This window comes from Amblyomma mixtum, chromosome 10 (genome assembly GCF_055824585.1).
Source record: "Amblyomma mixtum isolate Tamu chromosome 10, ASM5582458v1, whole genome shotgun sequence".
NCBI lineage: Eukaryota > Metazoa > Arthropoda > Arachnida > Ixodida > Ixodidae > Amblyomma > Amblyomma mixtum.
In genome coordinates this window covers 87,839,995-87,862,585 of record NC_143021.1, presented here as the reverse complement: position 1 = coordinate 87,862,585, position 22,591 = coordinate 87,839,995, and the positions used below count along the sequence as shown (strand labels likewise).

General features: G+C 54.0%; 1 protein-coding gene across 1 annotated transcript in view; it reads right to left on the bottom strand.

The window, feature by feature from the left end:
• The window catches only part of LOC149326383 (uncharacterized), a 101,155-nt gene extending 84,585 nt beyond the window's left edge, over window positions 1–16,570 (bottom strand). Inside the window, exon 1 of the mRNA XM_089564557.1 lies at window positions 16,463–16,570. Coding sequence (XP_089420683.1) covers window positions 16,463–16,570 — 108 coding nt within the window. The remainder of the gene's footprint in view (window positions 1–16,462) is intronic.
• Between the last annotated feature and the right edge of the window lie 6,021 nt (window positions 16,571–22,591).

Genomic DNA, 22,591 nt, shown 5'->3' with positions numbered 1-22,591 from the left:
ACTCACAGGCGTCGCCTTGGCTCATGGTTACGCGCGCACACAGTCACAGCCACAACCACGCATACACCGGCAAGTGCGCGGACGCTGGTCGGCGACAACGATCCCCTCATCAGAAGCGTCCAGAGGCGCCGCGGCGAGGGTAAAAGGGTGCACTTTCCGCCCCCCATCGCCTCAAACGCCCCGCCAACTTCCCCTCCATACGGGCCGCACAAAACTCGCACCGCGACACACGGCTCCTTAACGAGCCAACCACCCACAGTCGGGCCGGAAATGAGAAAAGGCGCGGTACAAACGACACCCATCTTTCGCTTCTAGAAGATAAGAGCAAGCAGGAGCGGGCTGAAGTTTGCCTATGTACATCTCGGTACGTTAGAACAAAAACAGACGAGCCAGCAGGAAATGAAAGTGGCTAGAAACTGACTCAAGCAAACAAATAAATAAACTGATAAACACACAAGGCTGGAACTGAGCATGCTGCCAAAACAACCAACAAAAAAAAAATAACACACCGTGCTTCGCCTAGGTAGGGCCTGACAAGAAAGCTCGCCAGCTAGCTGAGGCTGCGCGCCTTCGGTTGCGGAAAAGTCCGCCGTCCGGCATCAATCACACCGGTGACCGTCGCCTCAGATTGTACCGGTGCTCCGTACGCTTGCGTTCCGCAGCACCAGTTGTGCCTTTGCGCTTGCATTTGATACCAATGGGTACCGGCGCAAGCTCGTCAGACCGTGACGCGTAGGCCTTCAGGTCTATGAACCCCTGCTTGCTCCTGGGGAAAGGCCCCATCAAATCGCAGGTGGCCATCTGCCACGGACGCACACTGTCAATCGGTTTAATCATTCCAGGCGGCTTGCCGCCCCGTGACTTCACCGCTTGACAGACATGGCAGGAACGGCAATAGCGGAAAATGTCACGCTACATGCCGGGCCACGTCACCGAATGACTCAGTTTTGCAAAAACTTTGGAGCCACTCAGATGACCGGCCAGTGGTTCGTCATGAGAGAATCGCAAAAGTGCGCCTCTCAGACTTTTGGGGATAACCACCTTGAACGGGTCGATGGACTCGTCATCGGTGGCTATGTACTTCAGCACGAGCCCGTCATGGTCCAGCAAATATGAATCCCCGGGGTTCGCCGCGACAAACGCTGGCTTCTGCCCCCCTGGGCCCGCTACAATACAAGTAGCGTCACGGCGCTCCGTCTCCCTGAGACTGTCGCTCACCTCGCGACAAAATGGGTCATTTTGCTGGGCTTTCAGTAGCTCTTACGGCTGAAAACGATTCCAGTTCTCCCAGAGGGGAGCCTGGTCTCGTCCCCACTCAGGTTTGCAGCGAAAATTTCCGTTCGCGTCGGCAACTCCGAGGCGCTCACGAACAGCTTTGCCTCTCGTCCGCTTTGCGAAGCGCTGCTTGCCTGGTTAGCGGAATGGGTTAACCCGTTTGCGGGTTCCCCCTCCTTGCCGCCCGGCGGCTCGTCCGCTGTTTCGCCCCCTCCGCCTACAGGCGTCAAGGCGCCGCTGGCGAGTGGGGCACGGGATAGCGCGTCAGCTACCACGTTTGTGCTCCCCTTTCGATACTGCACCGAAAAGTCGTAATGCTGATTCAGGAGAGCCCAGCGCGCCAGCCGACCCGCAGGCTCGCGGAGCCGATCAGCCAACTGAGCGCACTGTGGTCTGTCTGCACCACGAATTGCATTCCATCAAGATAGACGTCAAATTTGCGCAGTGCAAACACGATGGCGAGGCACTCCTTCTCGGTCACGGAATAATTCCTCTCCGAGGGCAGCAAGGAGCGGCTGGCAAAGGCCAGCGGTTGCAGCACGCCATCGAATTCCTGTAGGAGAACTGCTCCTAAACCCAGATCGCTCGCGTCAGTCTGGACTACGAACTGTCTGGTCAGGTTGGGTAGCCTGAGCTGCGCTGTCTCGGCAATGGCACTAGACAGGAGGCGAAAGGATCGCACTTGCTCGGGCTCCCATCGCCACGCGGCAGTCTTTCCCAAGAGCTAGGTCAAGGGTGCCTGCACGCGGGCACAGGACGATAAAAGTTGGCCATTCCCACACAACGGCGCAGGCCGCGTACGTCCTTGGGCGCGGGAAATTCCAGTATGGCTCGAAGTTTCTCCGCATCTGGCTCAATGGAGCCCCGGCCTCAGCGACTGCCCCTGCCTTAGTGAAGGCTTGGGCGTGCTGCACGAACGAGGGAGACAAGGCTCCTAGTTCGATGAGCGGCGCGGTTTCCGCAGGGAACCGGGCCAGCGCCTCGCCGTTTCCAGAGCAGAATTGACTGCTCGCGGGGCACGGCTGCTGCTGTTCGAAACTGCCGGTTGCGGCAGCGTGACACGAACTGCTTTCGCACTGGGCGGAAAGCTTGTACAGCTGAGGCATGTGACCAGCGGATGCACCGCAGGGTGCTTCCGATACAGCTCCAATGGGAGCCACGTGGTCGACATTTTGGGTTGTGTCGCCGTAAATGCCAATGGGGCCGCGGCCAACCACGGTGTCTAGCTATTCGAAGGAACAGCAGCCAGCGGATAAAACGACGCTACAACTCCGTAGGGAGCCGACATGTAGCTGCCGAGTGCCTCGCTGGGGGTATTAGACATGGTGCGCAAGCGTGATCGGCAAGGCGACCTGCTCGGCTAATGTGCCATCAAAGGCGTAAGCGCCAATGACTAAGCACGTTGGGCGCCAGTTGTGGGTTCCTAAGTGGACACAGGCCACCACCCACCGCGGGTTCGAGCTTCGCGCGAGCCAAGGGCCCCGATCAGCCGTCACCACACACACACTGGGACACCGATGCGGCGCACTCAACCTCCGCTGGGAGGAGAGCGATTCGCCGCAAAGAAATAGGCCTCCAAGTTCACAAAGGAGACGTTTATTCACGTCGTCCTTCAACAGGTACACAAACACTCAATAGTCACCCCGTCCCGGGGCGCGCGAGGAGCAAGGCTCCGCTGCGCGCACGAAGCGACTCGAGTAATGCGCGCCGCTAGCACGCCGCTGCAGGAGAATGTCCCCGCGGCCGTGCTGTGATCTCCCTCTCGTGTCGACCGTTGGGCCGGTTGCGAGAGAGTGGGCAATCAACGCAAGGTACGCCTATCGGAGGTCGCTGGACCCCGCTGGACAGGCTCGAGCCGCTGCAGGTCAGAGGACACGTGCGGGCGAGCTCGAGTAAGCACTGGTCCGAACGGCAAAGGCCGGCACGGACAAACTAACGTACGCACCTTACGCTGTCTCGGAGGGATCCCTCTCTCTCTGGGCCCCGCTCGGACGGTCGCGCCGTGCGCGGCCGCCCGTAGCGGGTCCCGATTTCCCGCCAAAAAGGCGCCAATGGCAAAGGCCCTCGGGGAGCCGGGGCGGAGCTGTGGCTAAATGACAGTGATTAGTCACCCAGCCGCCTCTCCACCGCCTGAGGCGGGAGCAATGGAAAGAGGAGAAACAACGCGGGAGGCCGGCTAGCCGCGCAAAGGCGAGGGCGGAAAGCCAGGATTCCCACAAACGGCGAGAATGTAGAGCGTGTCACGCGACAAGCTCACCCTGCCTTCGCAGCCTACCTACGAGGCGTACCGTTCAGGGACTTGGACGAACTCGCCTCGGCAGCCAAGCGCATACAGGCGGACATACTCGTCTCCCGCGCGTATCGGCAACCCCCGCCAGCGTCGCAGGCAATTGAGCCGCGATGCGCCTGGAACGGAGACACTTTTCGAAACCGTTCCCGGGTATCCGAAATGGTTGCATTCAGTGACGGGCAACTGAGAAACGGTTGGGAACTGTCAGACCGAGCTCTCGACCCGTACACGTATGCTATGCGGTCAGCACACGCTGCGCGTGGCCAAGGTACACAGAATCGGGACCGACATACCGACCCGAGGACGCTAGACCAAAGGGCAACTGCGACGGTATGCCCGGCAGGGAGGAACGGTCAGCCGGCGCGAGGCGACAACTGCCCCGCCCGGCAATGGCCGAATACAATCTGCTACCGGTGCAACCAACGAGGGCACTACGCCCGGGAGTGCAGACGCCCCGTGAACCGAGAGCACGCGCTTTCGGGAAACGAACGCAGCCGCCGGTGAGTAACGCTGCACAACCGGCGGCGGCGTCTACAGCGGTGCTCAGTGAGTCACACGAACTAACTCCTAGCCCCGCTGGCTTGTCGTTTGGAACCACCCAGCGACACGCCAGTACCGCTTATTGAGCTTACAGTGGCACAACGTAAGTTCATGGCATTGCTAGACACAGGAGCGAGCGCATCCCTGTTTGGCGACGAGGTATGTGAGCATCTCCGTCGGAACGGACTCCGACTGCGAGCGAGCAACCTCACGTTCCGATTAGCCAGCGGCACTGCACACGCGAGCGGTGCCGCGCGGCTTGTGGTGCAGTGGGAGAAAAGAGTGAGGCGCCAGCGCTTCGCTCACATCCCCGGCCTATCGGTTCCAATTATTCTTGGTAGAGACTTCCTCGCCAAGACGCTCATTGTTATTGACGTCTGCAACGGAGGATATAGGGAGCGAGCATGTGGCACCCTGAAACCTTTCGTTCAACCCCAAAAAGCGTCGAAAGCACATTCGCTTTCCGATGCTTCGCGCGCAGACGTACGCAACGATCGCCCGAAAAAGAGCCTCGAAACGCCTTCGGCCCGGCTAAACTACCAGCCTGTCGACCGCGTCGAGAGGAAAAGCGCGGAAGAGAACCCCTCCCCTCCCGCGCGACCCCCTGTCCCCCCTGCGGTTGCACTCTGTGCCGCGGCGGCATGCAGGCCTCCCCACCCGCTGCTGGACAACTCAGACAGCTTGTCGGGGGAGGAAAAAGCGCGTTTGTCTCTGCTCCTAAACGAGTACGACGCCGTATTCACGGAGCGGCCTGGCTGCACTACGCTGGCTAGTCACAAAATTGAGACAGGCGACGCTGTTCCATGGAAGTGCAATCCTCGGCCAGTCAGCTTGGCTAAGAGGAAAGCGCTCGATAACGCACTGGACGAGCTTCTCGATACAGGCGTTGTGGAACGATCAAACAGCCCCTGGGGGTTTCCAGTGGTGCTGGTGCCCAAAAAGGATGGAACAACCCGCCTTTGTGTGGACTATCGACGCCTGAACGAGGTGACACGGAAGGACGCATACCCACTTCCGAGCATTCCCTCGATAGTGTCCAATTTTGGTGGAGCAAAGTACTTCACTACGCTCGATGCTAGCAGAGGATACTTTCAGGTGGAGATGACCCCCAGTGATCGAGAGAAAACTGCCTTCACTTGTCACAGGGGACTTTTCCAGTTGACCCGAATGCCGTTTGGCCTGGTCGGAGCGCCCGCGACGTACCAGCGTCTGATGGACCGTGTCCTAGGCGATGCAAGGTGGCACCACGCTCTTGCTTACCTGGATGACATTGTCGTGTATTCGGAAACCTTTGATGAGCACTTACGCCATCTCAGGGATGTACTGGAAAGGCTGAGGTCTGCGGGAATCACTCTGAATCCGAAAAAGACCCAAATAGCGGCGACCCGAATAACACTGTTGGGGTTTACGCTAGACACAGGACGCCTTCTGACGTGCGAAGACAAGCTGCGGGCTATTTTGCAGTTCCCGTTGCCGGCAGATATAGGCGGACTAAGACGCTTTCTGGGGCTGCTGAACTTTTATCGACAGTTTATCCCAGATTGCGCAGCTCTGCAAGCCCCCTTAACAACACAGTTAAGGAAAGGTGTGAAGTGGCATTGGGGACCCAAGCAAGAGGCGGCACTACGCCATATCACTTGCGCGCTCGCGGAAACCACAGAGCTAAGGCTGCCTGACCTGAAGAGGGAATTTGTGATCCACACGGACGCTTGTGACCTAGGCTTAGGAGCAGTCCTGCTTCAAGAGCACGGAGTTAGCCTGAGACCGGTGGCGTTCGCCAGCCGCTCATTAACTCCCGCAGAGAGAAACTATTCCGTGACAGAAAAAGAATGTCTCGTTATTATCTTCGCTCTGCGGAAGTTCGACTACTATGTCGATGGAGTCGCTTTCGTGATTGAGACTGATCACATGGCACTCACTTGGCTGAGACGCCTAGGCGAGCCGTCCGGACGCCTAGCGCGATGGGCGCTACTCCTCCAGCGTTACGACTTTACCGTGCGCTACAGGAGGGGCAAGAACAACGTGGTGGCGGACGCACTTTCGCGCGCGCCCGTTGACGGCTTGGGAAGTAACAACACTGCCCACTCCGCCGCGCCCGACAGCCAGAGCAGCGCGACTGCCGCGCAGCTCACACAACGCCCCGAGGGAAGGGACACCCCGCCTTCCCAGTGCGAAAGCGTAAACCACTTTGAAGGCATCAGTTCAGTGGTGAGCGTTTTCAGCAGAAAGGAGCTGTTGGAGGCACAGCGGGAGGATCCATTTTGTCGAAAAGTGTTCGACGGGCTCAGGGAGCCGGGCGGCGCGGCCGCGGCGCACATGGAGGCAACTGGTATTGTTGTCCGTGCGGGGCGCTCGAACACAGCTGGTAATGCTGTGAGCGCGATGGATTCCTATCTGCTCGACTCCGACGGCATCCTGCTGAGATATATGCCCTCCGAGAAGGATACACACGAGTCCTTCAAGGTGGTGATCCCCCGCACGTTGAGAGGAGCACTTTTACGCTACTTTCACGACACGTGCATCGCTGGGCATGCGAGTTGCCCTAAGACTTACCTCAAGTTGTGCCGCCTCGCTACCTGGCCTGGCATGAAGCGGGATGCGATACGCTACGCCCGCTCGTGCGACCTGTGCCAAAGGGTCAAGCCACGTGGTGGACGCCCACCTGGGTTCATGCAGCCGATCAATAGCCAGGTTCCTTGGCAAATTGCGGCTTGTGACGTCATGGGACCTTACCCCAGGACTCCGAGTGGAAACCAATATCTGCTTGTTGTCACAGACAATTTCAGCAAATGGGTGGAACTGTTCCCACTTCGAAAGCTGACGGCACGCGTAATCATGGGGAAGCTTATCGAGGTGCTCACACGATTCGGCTACCCCGGGCAGTTGATAACGGACAATGCATCGTACTTCACTGCCATACTTGTCGTGGACCCCTGTGCGGCACTTGGCATTAAGCACAGGAGAACAACTACGTACCACGCCCAGGCGAATCCCACGGAACGCGTGAACCGCAACATCAAGCACATGCTCGTTGCATCTGCGGAGACGCACATCGACTGGGACACCTGTCTCCCCGAGATTGGGTTTGCTCTCAGGTCGACCGTGAACCGCTCGACTGGGTACACACCTGCCGCTCTCAACCTTGGCAGGGAGCTGCCGAACCCGTTAGAACTTACTCTACAGGTTCGCAGCGACACCCCGATTGCTTGGTCGGCACGCGCCGACTATGCGACCGGGCTGCGCGCGAGGATGACGGAGGCTTTGGACAAAGCACGCCGGAATCTGAGCACTGCTCGGGCCCAGCAGAAAGCGCAGTATGACCGCTCTCACCGGGAAGTTCACTACAAACCGGGTGACCTGGTGTTGAGGCGCAGTCACGTTCTGAGCGATGCCAGTAAGCGGTTTTCTGCTTCTCTGGCGCCGAAATGGACGGGACCATATGTAGTTCGGGAGAGACTTTCCTCTCTCGTCTACAGGCTGGCGGACTTGACGCTAAGACCGACCGGCGGGCCAGTGCATGTCTGTGATCTCAAACCCTACTTTGACAGAGGGAATGAGTGGCCTATGGAGAACACCCTCCCCCGCCAGCAGGCAGCCGCACCGAGACGCAAGGCTCGACAACAGAGCCCGACGCCTCATTACAACTTGCGCCCACGGCAGAACCAACTCTGACCAACGCGCAGGGAGTAATTTCTCCTGCTTAATATGGACGGAATATCCCTTCCATATTTCGCACCACGGCTTCCGGAGCAAGCACACGCTTTCTCGTCGGAAAAGACCGAGCGGGGTTAGACTAGCTCAAAAAAAAAAGTGTAAATCTGGAAAGTAACTAGAAAGAAAAGACAGCCTTGCAGCCGCAGGCCAGCCTTCACAGCGTGCCCGGAGGAGAGCCAGCGGACGCCGCAACGACCGTTGCTTCTTCGAACACCGAGAGCCAGGCCGTTTGGAGGGCGGCCGCATTCCAAAACGAAGAGCCCGCTGTCACCATCGAGCAACCATTCCGAAAAAAAAAACATCTTCCGGTCGGCCGCAGGACGAGCGGGCGAGAATTCGGAGAAACCGGGGCCTATGTCTACCATGGCGAAAACTGCAGCAGAGAAGCCGCCTTGGAGTTTCCCGTGTCCCCGCGGCAGCGGCTTCGCCCACGAGAGAAGCTTGGTGTCCCGCTAGGCCCGCCTCGCAAGTCCTCCGCGGCAGAGGGAAAATGGGTCGGCGCGCGTTTGCCACCCCCATCGAGAGGAAAAGAGGACGAGCCAAGGGCGAGCGGTTCGACCAGCTGAGTGGAGGCCTGCTGAACGCTATACAATGGGAAGACACGGTGCGTAATTGCCCTGAGCCTGCCTGCCGCCCGCGTGTCCCGGCAAAGCTGCCCTGGCCGACTCACGGGACCTGCGGTCATCGCCCCCCTTCAATCCTCGGCTCCACGGTCGTCCATGGCGGTCGTCTACACTGCCTTCCTGCCCTGGCGTCCACGGCCTTCGACGACGGCACTGCTGGCTGTGAGCTGAATCTTTTCTTTATTGGTTGTTAAAGTTAAACGGCGTTTCGCCGGCCCCACTCGGTACACCCTTTTTGTGAACGCCGTCACTTCTCGGCCGTAGGGCAGTTTTAAGGAGGGGGGGGGGGGGGTGTGGGGATACACATGAATCCCCTGCCCCATTGTAACGGCCGCGCGTAATTATCACGCGATGCTATGCGCACGCCGTTCTGGAGGTTTTGCGAGGGAGGGCATTCTCGCCACCCCCGCTTCCTTTCGCTCCGCGCCGCGATGCCGCCGCGGAGACTTTCCCTCTTTCCCCTCTTAGAACAGAGAGACCTCCTCTCCCCAGCCCGGGAGGAGACGCGTTTCTCCCGAGGCTCGCTTGTCTTCTGGCGGGAGCCGTGCAACGCACGGATCAGAGATCTGCCACGGAGACCGCTGCCTTTATCGCCCGGCCACCGCGTGTGACTTGACCACCGCGGGCCGTGAGCGAGGAACCACGCGAGGTGAGCGGAACCCTCTTCCCGCACATTTTTGCGTGCGTTCTTTCCTTTGTGTTTTTCACCCCCGTACGCGAGCGGAACCCTCTCCATCATTACGGCGGTTGTATTGTTGCTGCTGCATTGTATTGCTCGGCAGCAATAAACGCTCCTCCAAATAGCATACTCGTGTTTGTCCCCTCTGGCCCGAACCCGCCGTGGTTGCGACTTACCGCACCGCGGGTTGGGGGTGTTAAGAATGGACAACGTGGTCCTGGGAGCCGGGTGTGACTCATCGCAAAGCAAGGGATATGACGAGGCCTGGCGCCGGCGGCAGAAGCATTGACGACGACGGACGGGGTTGTTGCACTCCAAATCACCGAACCTCCGAACCGATCGAAGGGCGCTGTGTCCCACGGACCTGGGAGAAATTACTGTCAGACGAGTGTCGTCGTTAGGCAAAGATGCGGCGAGAGCTTGCGACAGCAGCAGCAACGGTGAAAGCAGAGATGCACAGGAAGCACGGCGAAAGCAGCGGTATACGTTGGCCGAGTCGGCCTTCGGGTCACCGGACGGGATGATACTACGCAAGGTTACGCTGAGCGAGGCTGCTAATTGAGAGACGCTGTGTCGAAGGGGTCTCGTGCTTCGGCCATCCGGCGGGGGAGATCGAGGAGGTCATTCACCTGCGGGGAGACTGCGGGATTCTCCTTTCCCGCGGCGGCAACGCACAGAAGACTAGCCCCAGTGGACAAGGCGACACCTCAGTGTTTGTTGGTGTTCCCCTTCTCATCCCCCGAGCTGTGAGAGAGCGAGAGAGCTTCAGCACCGCCCCGTGCCGTGGGTGGTACCGCCAGCGTCATCAATGGCCCATCCGATAGGACAACGTTATTCGAACTAAGTTCCCCAGTCAGGGATCTGGGGAACGCGAACCGCATTTAACAGGATGTTGTTGTATGATCGGAGCATTCGATTCGATTCTCATCTGTAAATATGTAGAATAAACCCTTCTGTACAGTTTCCTCGATAGCGCAGTCCGACAACGTCATTCGGAGCCGGTACCTGCGGGGCTAAACGAGTTAGTCATCTCCAGGACCCCTCCGTCTTAACACTGGTTCCAGCGGTGGGATAGAAGCCCCATCTTTAACACTGGTTCCAGCGGTGGGATTGTGGCCCCGTTCCTAACACTGGTTCCGGCTGGGATGGACCGTGCGACATCGTAGTTTCTCCACGGGTGAGCGTTTTGGCTTTTGCTAGGGGATTCACCAGGCTGTAAGATTCAGAGAATAATCTTGACTGGGAATCAGGGCTTTGTCATTTGAGAGGGGTTATTCTCAAGGCATTGTGGAGTTAGCAGAGCCAAAGCGGAGAAAGCATTGTCATGAACCTAATGAAATTTTGGAGGTCGGACTTGCTGTTGATATGCGAGGAACTGTCGGTTGAAGTGCCTAGCAAACTAACCAAAATTGAATTGGGCGAATTCATTCTTAAACAAGTCAAGCATAACGATCAGTTGCTGGTAGATACGTGGAATTTGGTACAAGGGGAAAAAGCCCGCAAAGTAAAACCCGACCAGGAGGCTAAAGAAAAAGCCGACCAGGAGGCTAAAGAGAATGCCGATCGGGAGAAAAAAAAAGCACGTAAGGAGGAAGCTAATCGGGAGTGGGAAAAAGAGAAAGAAAGAAAAAAATGGGAAGCTGAAAAGGCCGAAAGGGATCTAAAGCGTATACAGCTTGAAAACGAACTGCGAAGAAAAGGCGGTATTGTGAGAGCCGGAACTCCTGAAAGAGCAAGCGATGCTTATGAAATAGGTCCGCAGGCAAGACCCGCAAAGTCTGTGACCGTAGCCGAGTTGGTAAATCGCGACACCACGAGGGAAGTGGCAGAGAACGTGTGCAACCGGTACGGTAGTCCAAGGAAAGCCGCAGAATCCGAGACCGTGTCCAGTGTATTTGGACGTAATGCTAAGAGAGAGCATTCCGAGATAGCGTTTCAACGACACGAGTGCGAGGATTCTCCTCCAAGTGAGGTAGGAGTGGGAATGGACAGCTTTGTCGGGACTGTTACGAGCGCGACCCTTTCAGTAGAGTCGATACAGGCGTCAAACCGGCAGGACCGCGAAAAGGGAGATTTTCCTATCGAGAAAGGTTTCGAAGTTGAAACAGCGGAAACCCCTTTTGAGAGTAACAACCGCAGTAGAGAGAATGGCGCGCAGAGCGACAGCCAGGCGGGCTCAGTTGTAGCTGAGCACTGCAGTAGAGAGAATGGCGCGCAAAGCGACAGCCAGGCGGGCTCAGTTGTAGCTGAGCACTGCAATGTAGACAATTGCGCGCAGAGCGACAGCCAGGCGGGCTCAGTTGTAGCTGAGCACTGCAGTAGAGAGAATGGCGCGCAGAGCGACAGCCAGGCGGGCTCAGTTGTAGCTGAGCACTGCAGTAGAGAGAATGGCGCGCAGAGCGACAGCCAGGCGGGCTCAGTTGTAGCTGAGCACTGCAATGTAGACAATGGCGCGCAGAGCGACAGCCAGGCGGGCTCAGTTGTAGCTGAGCACTGCAATGCAGAGAATGGCGCGCAGAGCGACAGGCAAGCTGGAGAGGACAACTCCCGAGGGAATGAGCTGGGGATCTCAGGGGCAGTTTCATGTCCGTCTGTCAGCTGCGCGGATCTGGCACTCTGCTGCGAAGGCACAGAGGCCAGTTTGGAATTTTAGGAAAATTTCCGAGGTGCGACGGAAAAACTAGAGATAGCTAGTTGTCATCAGGAGACGCACGCGACACAGTCTTGGCGCAGAAAAAGGACAAGGGCAAGAACCAAGAGAAAACGAATCAAATTCAAAGCCCTAAATTCGGTTGCGCGGACAGGTGCGAAAAAAAGAAATGCGGTGGAAGGAAAGGCGAAGCCTTCCCGCGTTGCGCCTCATTGACTTGCAACTGCAGTTAATGATCTGGCGACATGTGCAGCTCGTTCGAGGGCTGACTGCGGCTACGGAAAAGGAAGTGTGCGTTTTCCGACCAGAACAGGCGCGAAGTGCTTCAAGGGGCATCGGCCTGTAAGAAAGCCTAGACCGCACCGTCGGGACAAAAAGCCAGTTAGAAAAAAAGCAAAGCGGCCCAAGAGATCAGAAAGCGCAAGGTTGCGCGGTGCTCAGCGCATGAGAACGCAGGCGTCGAACAGAGACGACACATGCAGGCGTGTTCGGCGGGCGCACTTGAAAAGGAATCGTCCTTCACTTTTGGCCCCGCATTCTATGAAGCGCGCATGGCGAATGAGTAGCCGAGCTTCGTGCTTGGGGCGAGAGAAAGAGGCACCTTCTCGCGCTGGTCACTGCTCGTTGTCCAGAGCCAGAGTCGGTTATCGACATTGTAGGCGCGACCAAGGTTTTCGGAGAGCCTCGAGGGGGCGCGGAAACGACAGGGAGAGTCCGGGATCGTTTTTTTCTGCAGCCTTTTGTCACGAGTTGACCGCAGTACAATCAGTCAAAGCGCGACCCCGGCGGGCGCGTCTGAAAGACTAATCCTTTCAACTCGGCGGCGGGGAGTCAGCTTTCCCCCCCGCGTGGCGATTTGAAGTAGCTGTTTTTTTTTTCATTCCTCTTTTTGTGCGTTTATGAAATCAGGCAAGGAAGGGCTACTTTCTGAGTTAAAACGAGTTGATCGGAGGTTAGTTTTTTTTTCCTTACCTTAGACAAGGGCTATGGCGTCACTGAGTTAGAAAGGCTAGGGCGTCACTGAGTTAGAAATCACAGGTGTCGATTTCCCATGCTACCAAGAGATAACGGCACTCACAGGAGTGCAGCTCGAGTAGAACTACGCTTAGAGTCGCGTAGACGGAGCGTTGATCCCTTGACGAAAGGGAGCCCCACTGATGTATACTGAGATGATCTAAGAGAGAACTCTTTAAGGAGCCTGAGAGATGCGCTCGGGTCCAGACCTTTGCTTCGGACCACTTACTATGGTGAAGAGTGAAGTTCAGTGTGACGCCAGTGATGTTGGACTACGTGTTATTTTAAGTCACGTTGGCGACGACCACGAAGAGCACCATGTTCTGTACGTCAGCCGCAGGCTGACATGTAGAGAAGCGTTAAGCGCTTTAGACAAAGAGCGCGCGTTTGGTTTAGGCGGCACAGATATTGCCGGGTTACCAGAGTTACTTGAACGGCGCAAAGTTCATATTTGAGACTGACCATCGTCTCAAACGTGCTTATGACAGTTTGGTCCCCCCAAAAATGGTCGCTTGCTTAGACGGAGTCCTGCTCTCCAAAAACAATTTCTCGATGCGTTTCAGGAACGGAAAACCGCACGGAAATGCTGATGGATTCAGCCGATTGTTGTAGACAGGAGTACTTTGTAGGACCACCTACTGTGTGTGGGTTTTTGTTTTTAACCTTGGTCCAGGCAGTCCGTCTTTCGCGATTTCAAAGGGGAGATTTCGCGTTTTGTCCGCACAAAATTACGCCAAAATCCAGTCCCAATTTGGTAAACTTTTGTTGTCATTGTAGAAAGCCTGGTGGGTCTTTAGCAAATTCCGAGCGCTTGCTTGTGGGTCAGTGCCCTGTCTCGTGGACCAGTCCACTGATGCCATTCTTTGTTGAATGTTCGAGCTTTGATGCCATTTCTGGAAACCATTCCTTCCACCCGACTCCGACCTCATCTCTTCCTGCCCAGCGGTCGTGAACGCTGGCCATTCGAGATTTTTCGGGCCGCGGACGAGCTGTTAAGAGTGGACAACGTGGTCCTGGGAGCCGGGTGTGACTCATCGCAAAGCAAGGGTTATGACGAGGCCTGGCGCCGGCGGCAGAAGCATTGACGACGACGGACGGGGTTGTTGCACTCCAAATCACCGAACCTCCGAACCGATCGAAGGGCGCTGTGTCCCACGGACCTGGGAGAAATTACTGTCAGACGAGTGTCGTCGTTAGGCAAAGATGCGGCGAGAGCTTGCGACAGCAGCAGCAACGGTGAAAGCAGAGATGCACAGGAAGCACGGCGGAAGCAGCGGTATACGTTGGCCGAGTCGGCCTTCGGGTCACCGGACGGGATGATAATACGCAAGGTCACGCTGAGCGAGGCTGCTAATTGAAAGACGCTGTGTCGAAGGGGTCTCGTGCTTCGGCCATCCGGCGGGGGAGATCGAGGAGGTCATTCACCTGCGGGGAGACTGCGGGATTCTCCTTTCCCGCGGCGGCAACGCACAGAAGACTAGTCCCAGTGGACAAGGCGACACCTCAGTGTTTGTTGGTGTTCCCCTTCTCATCCCCCGAGCTGTGAGAGAGCGAGAGAGCTTCAGCACCGCCCCGTGCCGTGGGTGGTACCGCCAGCGTCATCAATGGCCCGTCCGATTGGACAACGTTATTCGAACTAAGTTCCCCAGTCAGGGATCTGGGGAACGCGAACCGTATTTAACGGGATGTTGTTGTGTGATCGGAGCATTCGATTCGATTCTCATCTGTAAATATGTAGAATAAACCCTTCTGTACAGTTTCCTCGATAGCGCAGTCCGACAACGTCATTCGGAGCCGGTACCTGCGGGGCTAAACGAGTTAGTCATCTCCAGGACCCCTCCGTCTTAACACTGGTTCCAGCGGTGGGATAGAAGCCCCATCTTTAACACTGGTTCCAGCGGTGGGATTGTGGCCCCGTTCCTAACAGGGGTCACAGCTCTGACTGCTAGGGCTGGCACGCTGGTGCTAGAGAGCGACAACTGCTTCTAGCCCTTCGAGCACTACTACAAGAATAACCCCCATAGTCCACACTAGCGGGTTGAACCTTTTTTCCAACATAGTATGCTAACCACTCTGGATTCGAAAGAATCCTTGTCACTGTCAGTAAATTTCAGAAATCCGTCCACATATCTCTCGTTCTGTGTCCTTGGCGTGTGTTGCGCTACAACGATGGTTTTACCAATTAGCTCAAACGAAATTCCTGCGGGAAAGTATGCTTTCCAGAGCTCTGCGTCGTCAAGCCCAGCATTTTGTCGTTCGTGATCAGCAGACGTACCGTCGGAACTGCCTACCAGATGGTCGGACATGGTGGCTGCTCGTAATTCCACAACATCTCCGCTCCGTCATTGGCACCAGTTATGACGACGAACCCCAGTACGCCCATGTCGGCCAGCTGAAAACTTTCTCCCGCCTGTGGTTTCAGTGATACTGGCACGTATCGCTTTTTGCGCCAGCACTGGCACTCTTGTCTGCAATGTCTGCGTAGCAACAACCCACCACCGCACTAACGTGCCCCTCTAAGGCCTTTACCTTGTTCAGCCCGGCCATTCGACCATGTTGAGGACCAACTTTACGGCCCTATTCCCAGCACTTCCGCAGGAAATCACTGAATCATGGCCGCCATTGATCATCTCACGCGCTACGCGGAAACTGTCCCGTTAACAGCGGCGACGGCATCTGACGTCGGCAGTTTCATACGTCAGAACAGCATTACGCGTCACGGTGCGCCCCACGAATCCCTAGAGCGATCCTGATCACTACTTGTCGGGTGTCGTGGAAGCCCTTCTTCGGGAGTGTAATATCTAAAATAAATGTTTTAGATAATATTTTAGATATTAGATAAAAAGTAAAATAAAATTTTTATTATTTACTGTCGTTGCAAATGTAAAGATTGACACAGTGTTATAAAAACGATTAAATTTCAGGGTGCATATTTGTTTTTTCTTTTATTCACAATGTATCGAGCTTGCATTAAGTGCTCTTTGAAGTGACATGTTGAAGGTGTTTAGCTGCGCTCTGTGGGCTGTATTGATACTCCTGCGGAAAGCTAACTCTCGAAGCTAACTCTCGAAGAACATAATTGATTTCCTAAGTTGTCGCATGGCTGAAATCCATGCGTATAGGAAATTTGCTGTGATAATTCTGTACGTGTGGAGGCAATGCGAACGTTGAGCTACCAGATGACAAGACTGCAGGGTTCACCAAATCCCCGACAAGAGGAGAATTTGACTGCCTCACATCATTTCACTTCGAATTCCACACATGGTGGCAAGCGTGCTTGGGAATTTTTTTTTAAACGGAAAAAACAACCAATTGCTCAACTATCCACTGCAGCATGCTTGTTTGGTCGTACGTTGTGCCAAAGCTCATATTCCGTTTCATTCGAAAAGATACGGCATAAACGAACCAACAAGACTACGGCAGGTAGACGTGTGGAGTTTCACTGCATCAGTGTCCACACGGGATCTAAGCTGAAGATTCAGCAAGAAGCTGGAGGTGCCACCTGCTAGCTTCAGCATGTTGCTGCGCGTTCACCTCGGCGGGCAGATGCAGACGTGGGGGAGCTTAGATAAATTCTAGGGCTAATTCAGTCTTCAATCTCGCTAAACAGAACAACAGGCATCTCAAACCAACACCGTCGCCTTCTCCCCCAGCGATCCCTGGAGGCTTCTGCTCACCTTCTTGCACTTTGAGAGGTGAATCTGGTACCTTCCACGCCTCAGCCGGTGAGCCGGGTTAAAGGGGCAGGTAAGAAGAGGTTCATGTTGCGATGTGTAAGTGGCCATTGCTGACACCTGCACCAGCGCATAAAGGGCGTCACCGGTTTGATCGGAGCGGAATTAAAGCCGCAAACACTTTGCCTCAAATGAACACATGCGATAAACATTGTCGAGACGGAGAGGTGGATTCTGGTCAACAATCTGTAAGAGGATAGACATTAGCGACAAATTCGTTCCAAAATGTGCATGTGAACATTCATGTCTTGTTACATATGAGTGCAGATCGAAGACCTCGCAAGCTGCATCAAGGTATAATTTTTCTTGTCTTCGTGAACGCTCTCGTGGAAATATTTATGTTAAAGCTCTCCCATAGTTATTCCATCTCTCGCGTCTAGGTATTTCGCTGCGTTCTTTGCAACCTCAGCATTGACGCTGAAGCCGCAAAGAACGCCAGAAAAATTCTGTTTTCGTCACTCAGCGAACGCATAGATTTGGGCTCATTTTGTAAACATACGACTATTGTGCGTGAAACGAAGAAACTGCCGCAACCACTCAGTGCCTACGGGATTCCGCAGCAAAATCAAGGCTTTGAAGCACAGCGGTCGTATTTCAATACAGATGAACTGCAAAACTGCAAACCAAACACACGTGTGCGGTGACATATAGAAGGATGTTAAAAGTCTAGATCGTCGAAGTTAACATGCAGCCGTAGCGGTTCTCACCGCCCACATGTGATTTCAGGGGCGCTAAACCTGTAAACACTATACATACCGCACCGAACGGGAAAAAGGGTTACACTATTCCGCACAAAAATACTACCATTACAATCAGTGACACTAAACAGCCAAAACTCTAACTAACTAATTCATGAGGACACTACCCCCTCGGCATGACATATCGGGACAAAACACTTCAAGCAACTAATATAAGCTACTTCAGTAACAAACACAGTTTCTTAGTACAGGAAAGCACTTCACAGCAAAAAATGTTAGAGAATTCACAAAGTAGCCACTGATCAATTACTTCGCACGCAGACCACTATCCTCTTAATTATTGGAGGTTGTAAAAGTGAGAAAGAGAAAGTTACCACCTCAGCAAGCTAGTTAAGTGCACTACAGTCACAAACAAGAAGCTAGTAATGTCTGGTTGGTTTGGTTTATGGGGTTTAACGTCCCAAAGCGACTAAGGCTATAAGAGACGCCGTAGTGGAGGGCCCCGGAAATTTCGACCACCTGGGGTTCTCTAACGTGCACTGACATCGCACAGTACACGGGCCTCTAGAGTTTCTCCTCCAAAGAAATTCTAGCCGCCGCGGCCGGGATTGAACCCGCGTCGTTTGGGTCAGCAGCCGAGCACCATAACCGCTGAGCCACCGCGGCGGCGCTAGTAATGTCTAACAAGAAAATGGGTAGATACTGTTTTCGCTTATGTTGCTAGGTTCTTTCGGTGCTCTGCTAGCGCGGTTTGTTAAATTTGTGTACAGAGAAAAAGTAAAAAAAAAATTGGCGGGGCTTAGCTTTGGTTAAGCCTGGTAGGTTGCTAAAGCGAGCGCAGCGCCTCTAACGGAAGGAACGCGGCGCGCCGCGTCTATAAAGAAGGAACGCAGTACGCCGCGTCTACAGGTCACGCGTGGCTACCGGCCGCTGCTGTGCGATGACTCGACTTGGTAGCCCATCTCTCACCCTGGTAAGACCTCACACTATGACGTCACAATGCACGACATTACTTCACAGTTCATTCTAAATATCACGCGTGGCTACCGGCCGCCGCTGCGCGACGACTCGACTTGGTAGCCCATCTCTCACCCTGGTATGACGTCAGAGGTCATTATAAAGGTCAAAAGGGGCTACCGGCCGCCGCTGCGCGACGACTCGACTTGGTAGCCCATCTCTCACCCTGGTATGACGTCAGAGGTCATTATAAAGGTCAAAAGGGGCTACCGGCCGCCGCTACGCGAAAGGCCGTTCATGGGCGTAGAACTGCTTTCGCAATAAAAGCAACATGTTTATTTTATTTGATTCCGAACACCGGTAAGAGCTGCCAATCTGTGCTGGTAATAAATCACACCCATAGGTATAGATATATTGAGGCATTACTTAAGAAAATTAAGCGAGCTGATGGCATCAAACAACCCTGCCGGCCAACCACAAACGACTATAATTCAAGAAAAGCACAACTCCGAAAGGGTCACACAAACGTGACACATGCATCGAGGGTGAATACGCACGTCTTTGCCCGCTTTATATACTTCGAAAATCTGACTTAGTTACGGGCTAGAAGCTTTTAACCGTTGAGCTAAGCTAACAGCCTTTGTTTGAAGTTGTAGAATTATTTCTTTTTGCGCTTGTAGCGAACTTTCTGTTCAAATTTTCTTGGTATAACTAAATTGAAACGACTCCTAGGATGATTATCTAAGAATGAGTGCATTCGTTTACGTTAATACTTCGTCACCAGCTTTCGAAAATAAATATGGTTTAGCATGCCAACTGGCACCACCTGCGCTGCCTGCGTGCGGCGAGAATACAGTGTGCCAGGAAACGAGGAAGTTGCTGTCTCGCTGGGTTCTGGCTATGCTTGATACTGCGTTGCAAGGCTCGTCACAGCTGCTTGGTCTGTAAGCACCCTGAAAATGCATCCCTACAATTTATGGAGGTGCTGCATGCCTCCCAAACCACCTTAGAATTCTGGAGCCGTATGCTGACCCCCGCGCCCACCACGCCTGAGGAGAATATTCCTCCTCAGGAAGGAGAGTGTTCCTTTCTTGTATTTGACTTGTACCACGTTCTTGTACCGATAATACAGTTTTTTCCATCCTTATATACCTTTTTTCCATTTGCCCCCACCACCCCATGCTCTTCGGGGCCTGTGAGGTACTAATAAATAAATAAAAATAAATAAATATATCGACATCGGCGCCGATCTCTACCACAGTCCTCTGTTCTGGAGTCCAATGGTAGCGCGATTCTTGCCTATTAAGTGGTACAGCCGGCCACGACTTCGACGACTTTCATACGAAAGAGTCACGAGCTACAATTGGGACGATTATTTCAAATTCAGTACGCCCTCCTCCATCTCACGGAGGTGGCGAATCTGTGGTTTCCCAACCATGAGGCTGACCTGCCCACTTTGTCAGTTGTTAATAGGAGCTTTTCGAAAGTGTTCGGTCGGTAACTAAAACAATAATGTTACTTTATTTAGATATATTTTAGTTCGGTAGCTATATCTATGGAGACAGCGGGCATCAGGTAAGAGGTAGAATGATTTAATTGGTTATCGACTTAACTAATTACGTTTATTAACATCCCTAACTTTGTTTTAAAGGACATGTTGTATTTGCAGAATCGGAGCTCGTGCTCTAAGCAATCAAGAAGAGAAAAAAAATTCCATCCACAAAATTTTCAGTGCGCGTTATGGCGCGAGAAAAAGTCACCTTCGGAGGCGGCTGCATGAAATTATACAAAATCTCGACAGTGCAAATGAGTTTCAGTGCCTGATACATTTCGGTTTTGAAATAACTTTTGTTATTCGCTAGCGTCAGTAAACTTACTTATTTAAAAAAACCTACATAACGCAAGTTTTTATAGAAGCGAACGTCCCTATCATGATTGATTGGCAGCACTCTTGGAGTTGGATATCTTCGAGAAAAAACTGAACTACCAACTTGAAATTCTGAGCACAAAAAAAAGAATTGCTTGCTTAAGTCCCAGCTGCTCAGCAACGTGCCCAGATTTGACGGAAACAATTTTATTGAAGTCGTGCTCAGTGGGAAAATTACAAGTTCTGGAGTCACATACGAAAGAGAAGCGGTACTAGAAGCACACAAAATTTTACAAGAAACTCTCAATATGATGCCCCTCCGCTGCAATAAAAATCATGTATCGCTCACGCACCCAACCAGGCACCCGCCCTAACATTGCAGACTAAACTGCAGCGCATTCTGTGATGATCCTCGCCTTAAGATCTTCTCCGCTGGGAGGCCCATCAAAGAAAATGTTATTTTTTTATGCATCTGCGCAGAAAGAAGCCTCGGAACCTTAGGGGCAAAGGAAAGAGGATGTTAGATCCTATCCCACTGCAGTGGAGGTTTTCAGCAGCTATCACAAATAAAAAATAGGTTCTCATAGGTCAAAGCCTTAGTAACAGTTGACATACGCAATGCTTTCGACTACATATCATACGACCACATCCTCACCATACTAGCTGACAAGCAGTGCAGACACAGCAGTGCACAGCTTTCCTCTCCCACAGCTCTGCCCGTATCCGCTATCTTGACAAACTGTCTCACCCCATCCCACTCACTCGTGGCACTTCACAAGGTGCCGTCCTCTCTCTCATTCTCTTTAACCTAGACATGGCCGCGCTCACCCGGGCCCTAGCCGATATTCCCGACCTTTATTTCGTCTTCTATGCAGACGATCTCACCTTGTGGGTTACCACTGGCTCACCGGGAAAGGTCCAAACCACACTCCAACATACACTTAACACCATTTCCTCGCACCTCTCCCAAGCGGGCCTGCAACCCGCTCCGGAGAAATCAGAACTTCTAGTCATAACACGCAGTAAATATCAACTGACGATGAACCCCTCTGTGTGCCTCACCCTTGCCGGACAGCGCATCCCCGCGTCGACTCTTGCCACATCCTTGGTATGCCACTGAACTCTAACACTTTCACCTATGCCATCAATCTGTCCATACGCACATGCTACTCAATCCCACACTTACTCCGCCGCGCAGTTCTAAAACATGCCGGCCTCTCCGAGACACACGCCAGCCGCCTTGCTCAAGCGCTGCCCCTGGACAAATTCCTGTACTACATACCTTACTGCCCCCTTACAAGTACACAACAAGACAAACTAACCCGGGCCCTCAACCCACTACATAAAGCAACACTAGGACTCCCCCCTCAGGCTTCTACAGACACCTAGCACAGACCAGGCCTTTTCCACCTTCTTCAAGCCCTCCTTAACCTGCACCGGGAGAGACAAATCATCCGCCTGTCCAGCTCACCGGTTGGGCGGTGGGTACTATCCCAGACACCCTACGCACCTAGCTCTTTCCCAGACTCACCGTAGTCTCCAATCTATCCCCCTAACCTCCGCCTCGCGCCCATTCCACGCAACATGTCCGCACACACACCCAGGCCGCCGCCAACCATACGCATACAACCACAAGCCACCTTTGGACGCTGCGGCGGTAGCCTACACAGACGCCTGCCTCACTGAAACCGCGGGCTCCACTGCAGCCTTCTTCCTCCACCCTTGCCTCTCTACAACCAGCACTCACACAACCGGTCCATACACCTCCCCACCCTCCACGCTCGCCCTAGAAATACATGGGATCGCCGATGCCATCACACACTTTGCCACCGTAACCCCCGCCCCCGCATACGTTGTCTATACAGACTCGCAGGCAGCTCTGGGTGCCTTCCACGAAAGAGCCCTCCCCTTCCCCACCCGATCGGCTTGAGATGCCGCCCTCATAGCATTAAGCCCACGACCGGTGACCCTTCGCTGGATCCCTGGTCACATGGGCATTCCCGGCAATGAGCTGGCTCACCAGCCTGCCTGCGAAACTATACACCGGGCACCGAGGATCTCATGGACGAGCCCACCGACGAAGCAGGCACTCAGGGCGCACAAACGCACTGTCGACGAATACTACACGCACCAAAATTTGGAGTTAGGTGGTTTACCACCGCCACACCCATCCTTATCGATCCGTGAAGCTCGCATTCTTCGCCGAATACAGTTTAATCTAATACATTAACTAGCCAAACTTTATCTATACCGTTACACTTCCACACCTCAGTGCCCAAACTGTCCCAGCACATATACAGACATAAAACACTGCCTTACACAGTGCCCCGTAGCCTTCCAGTCCCCCGCCTATCCCCCCCCCCCACCGTAGCCTATCTGGCTCGCCTCCCTGGATCTGAAGCTGCAACGTGCCCTCGTCGCCTTGGCCCAGGACCTGTTCAATGTCTATCAGAAAGGATGTTCTAATAAAAGTGTCACACCGCCACCACCATAGGTATCACAAATAAGAAAATACACCTCATTAGGCAACCACAGATGAAACTGTAATTT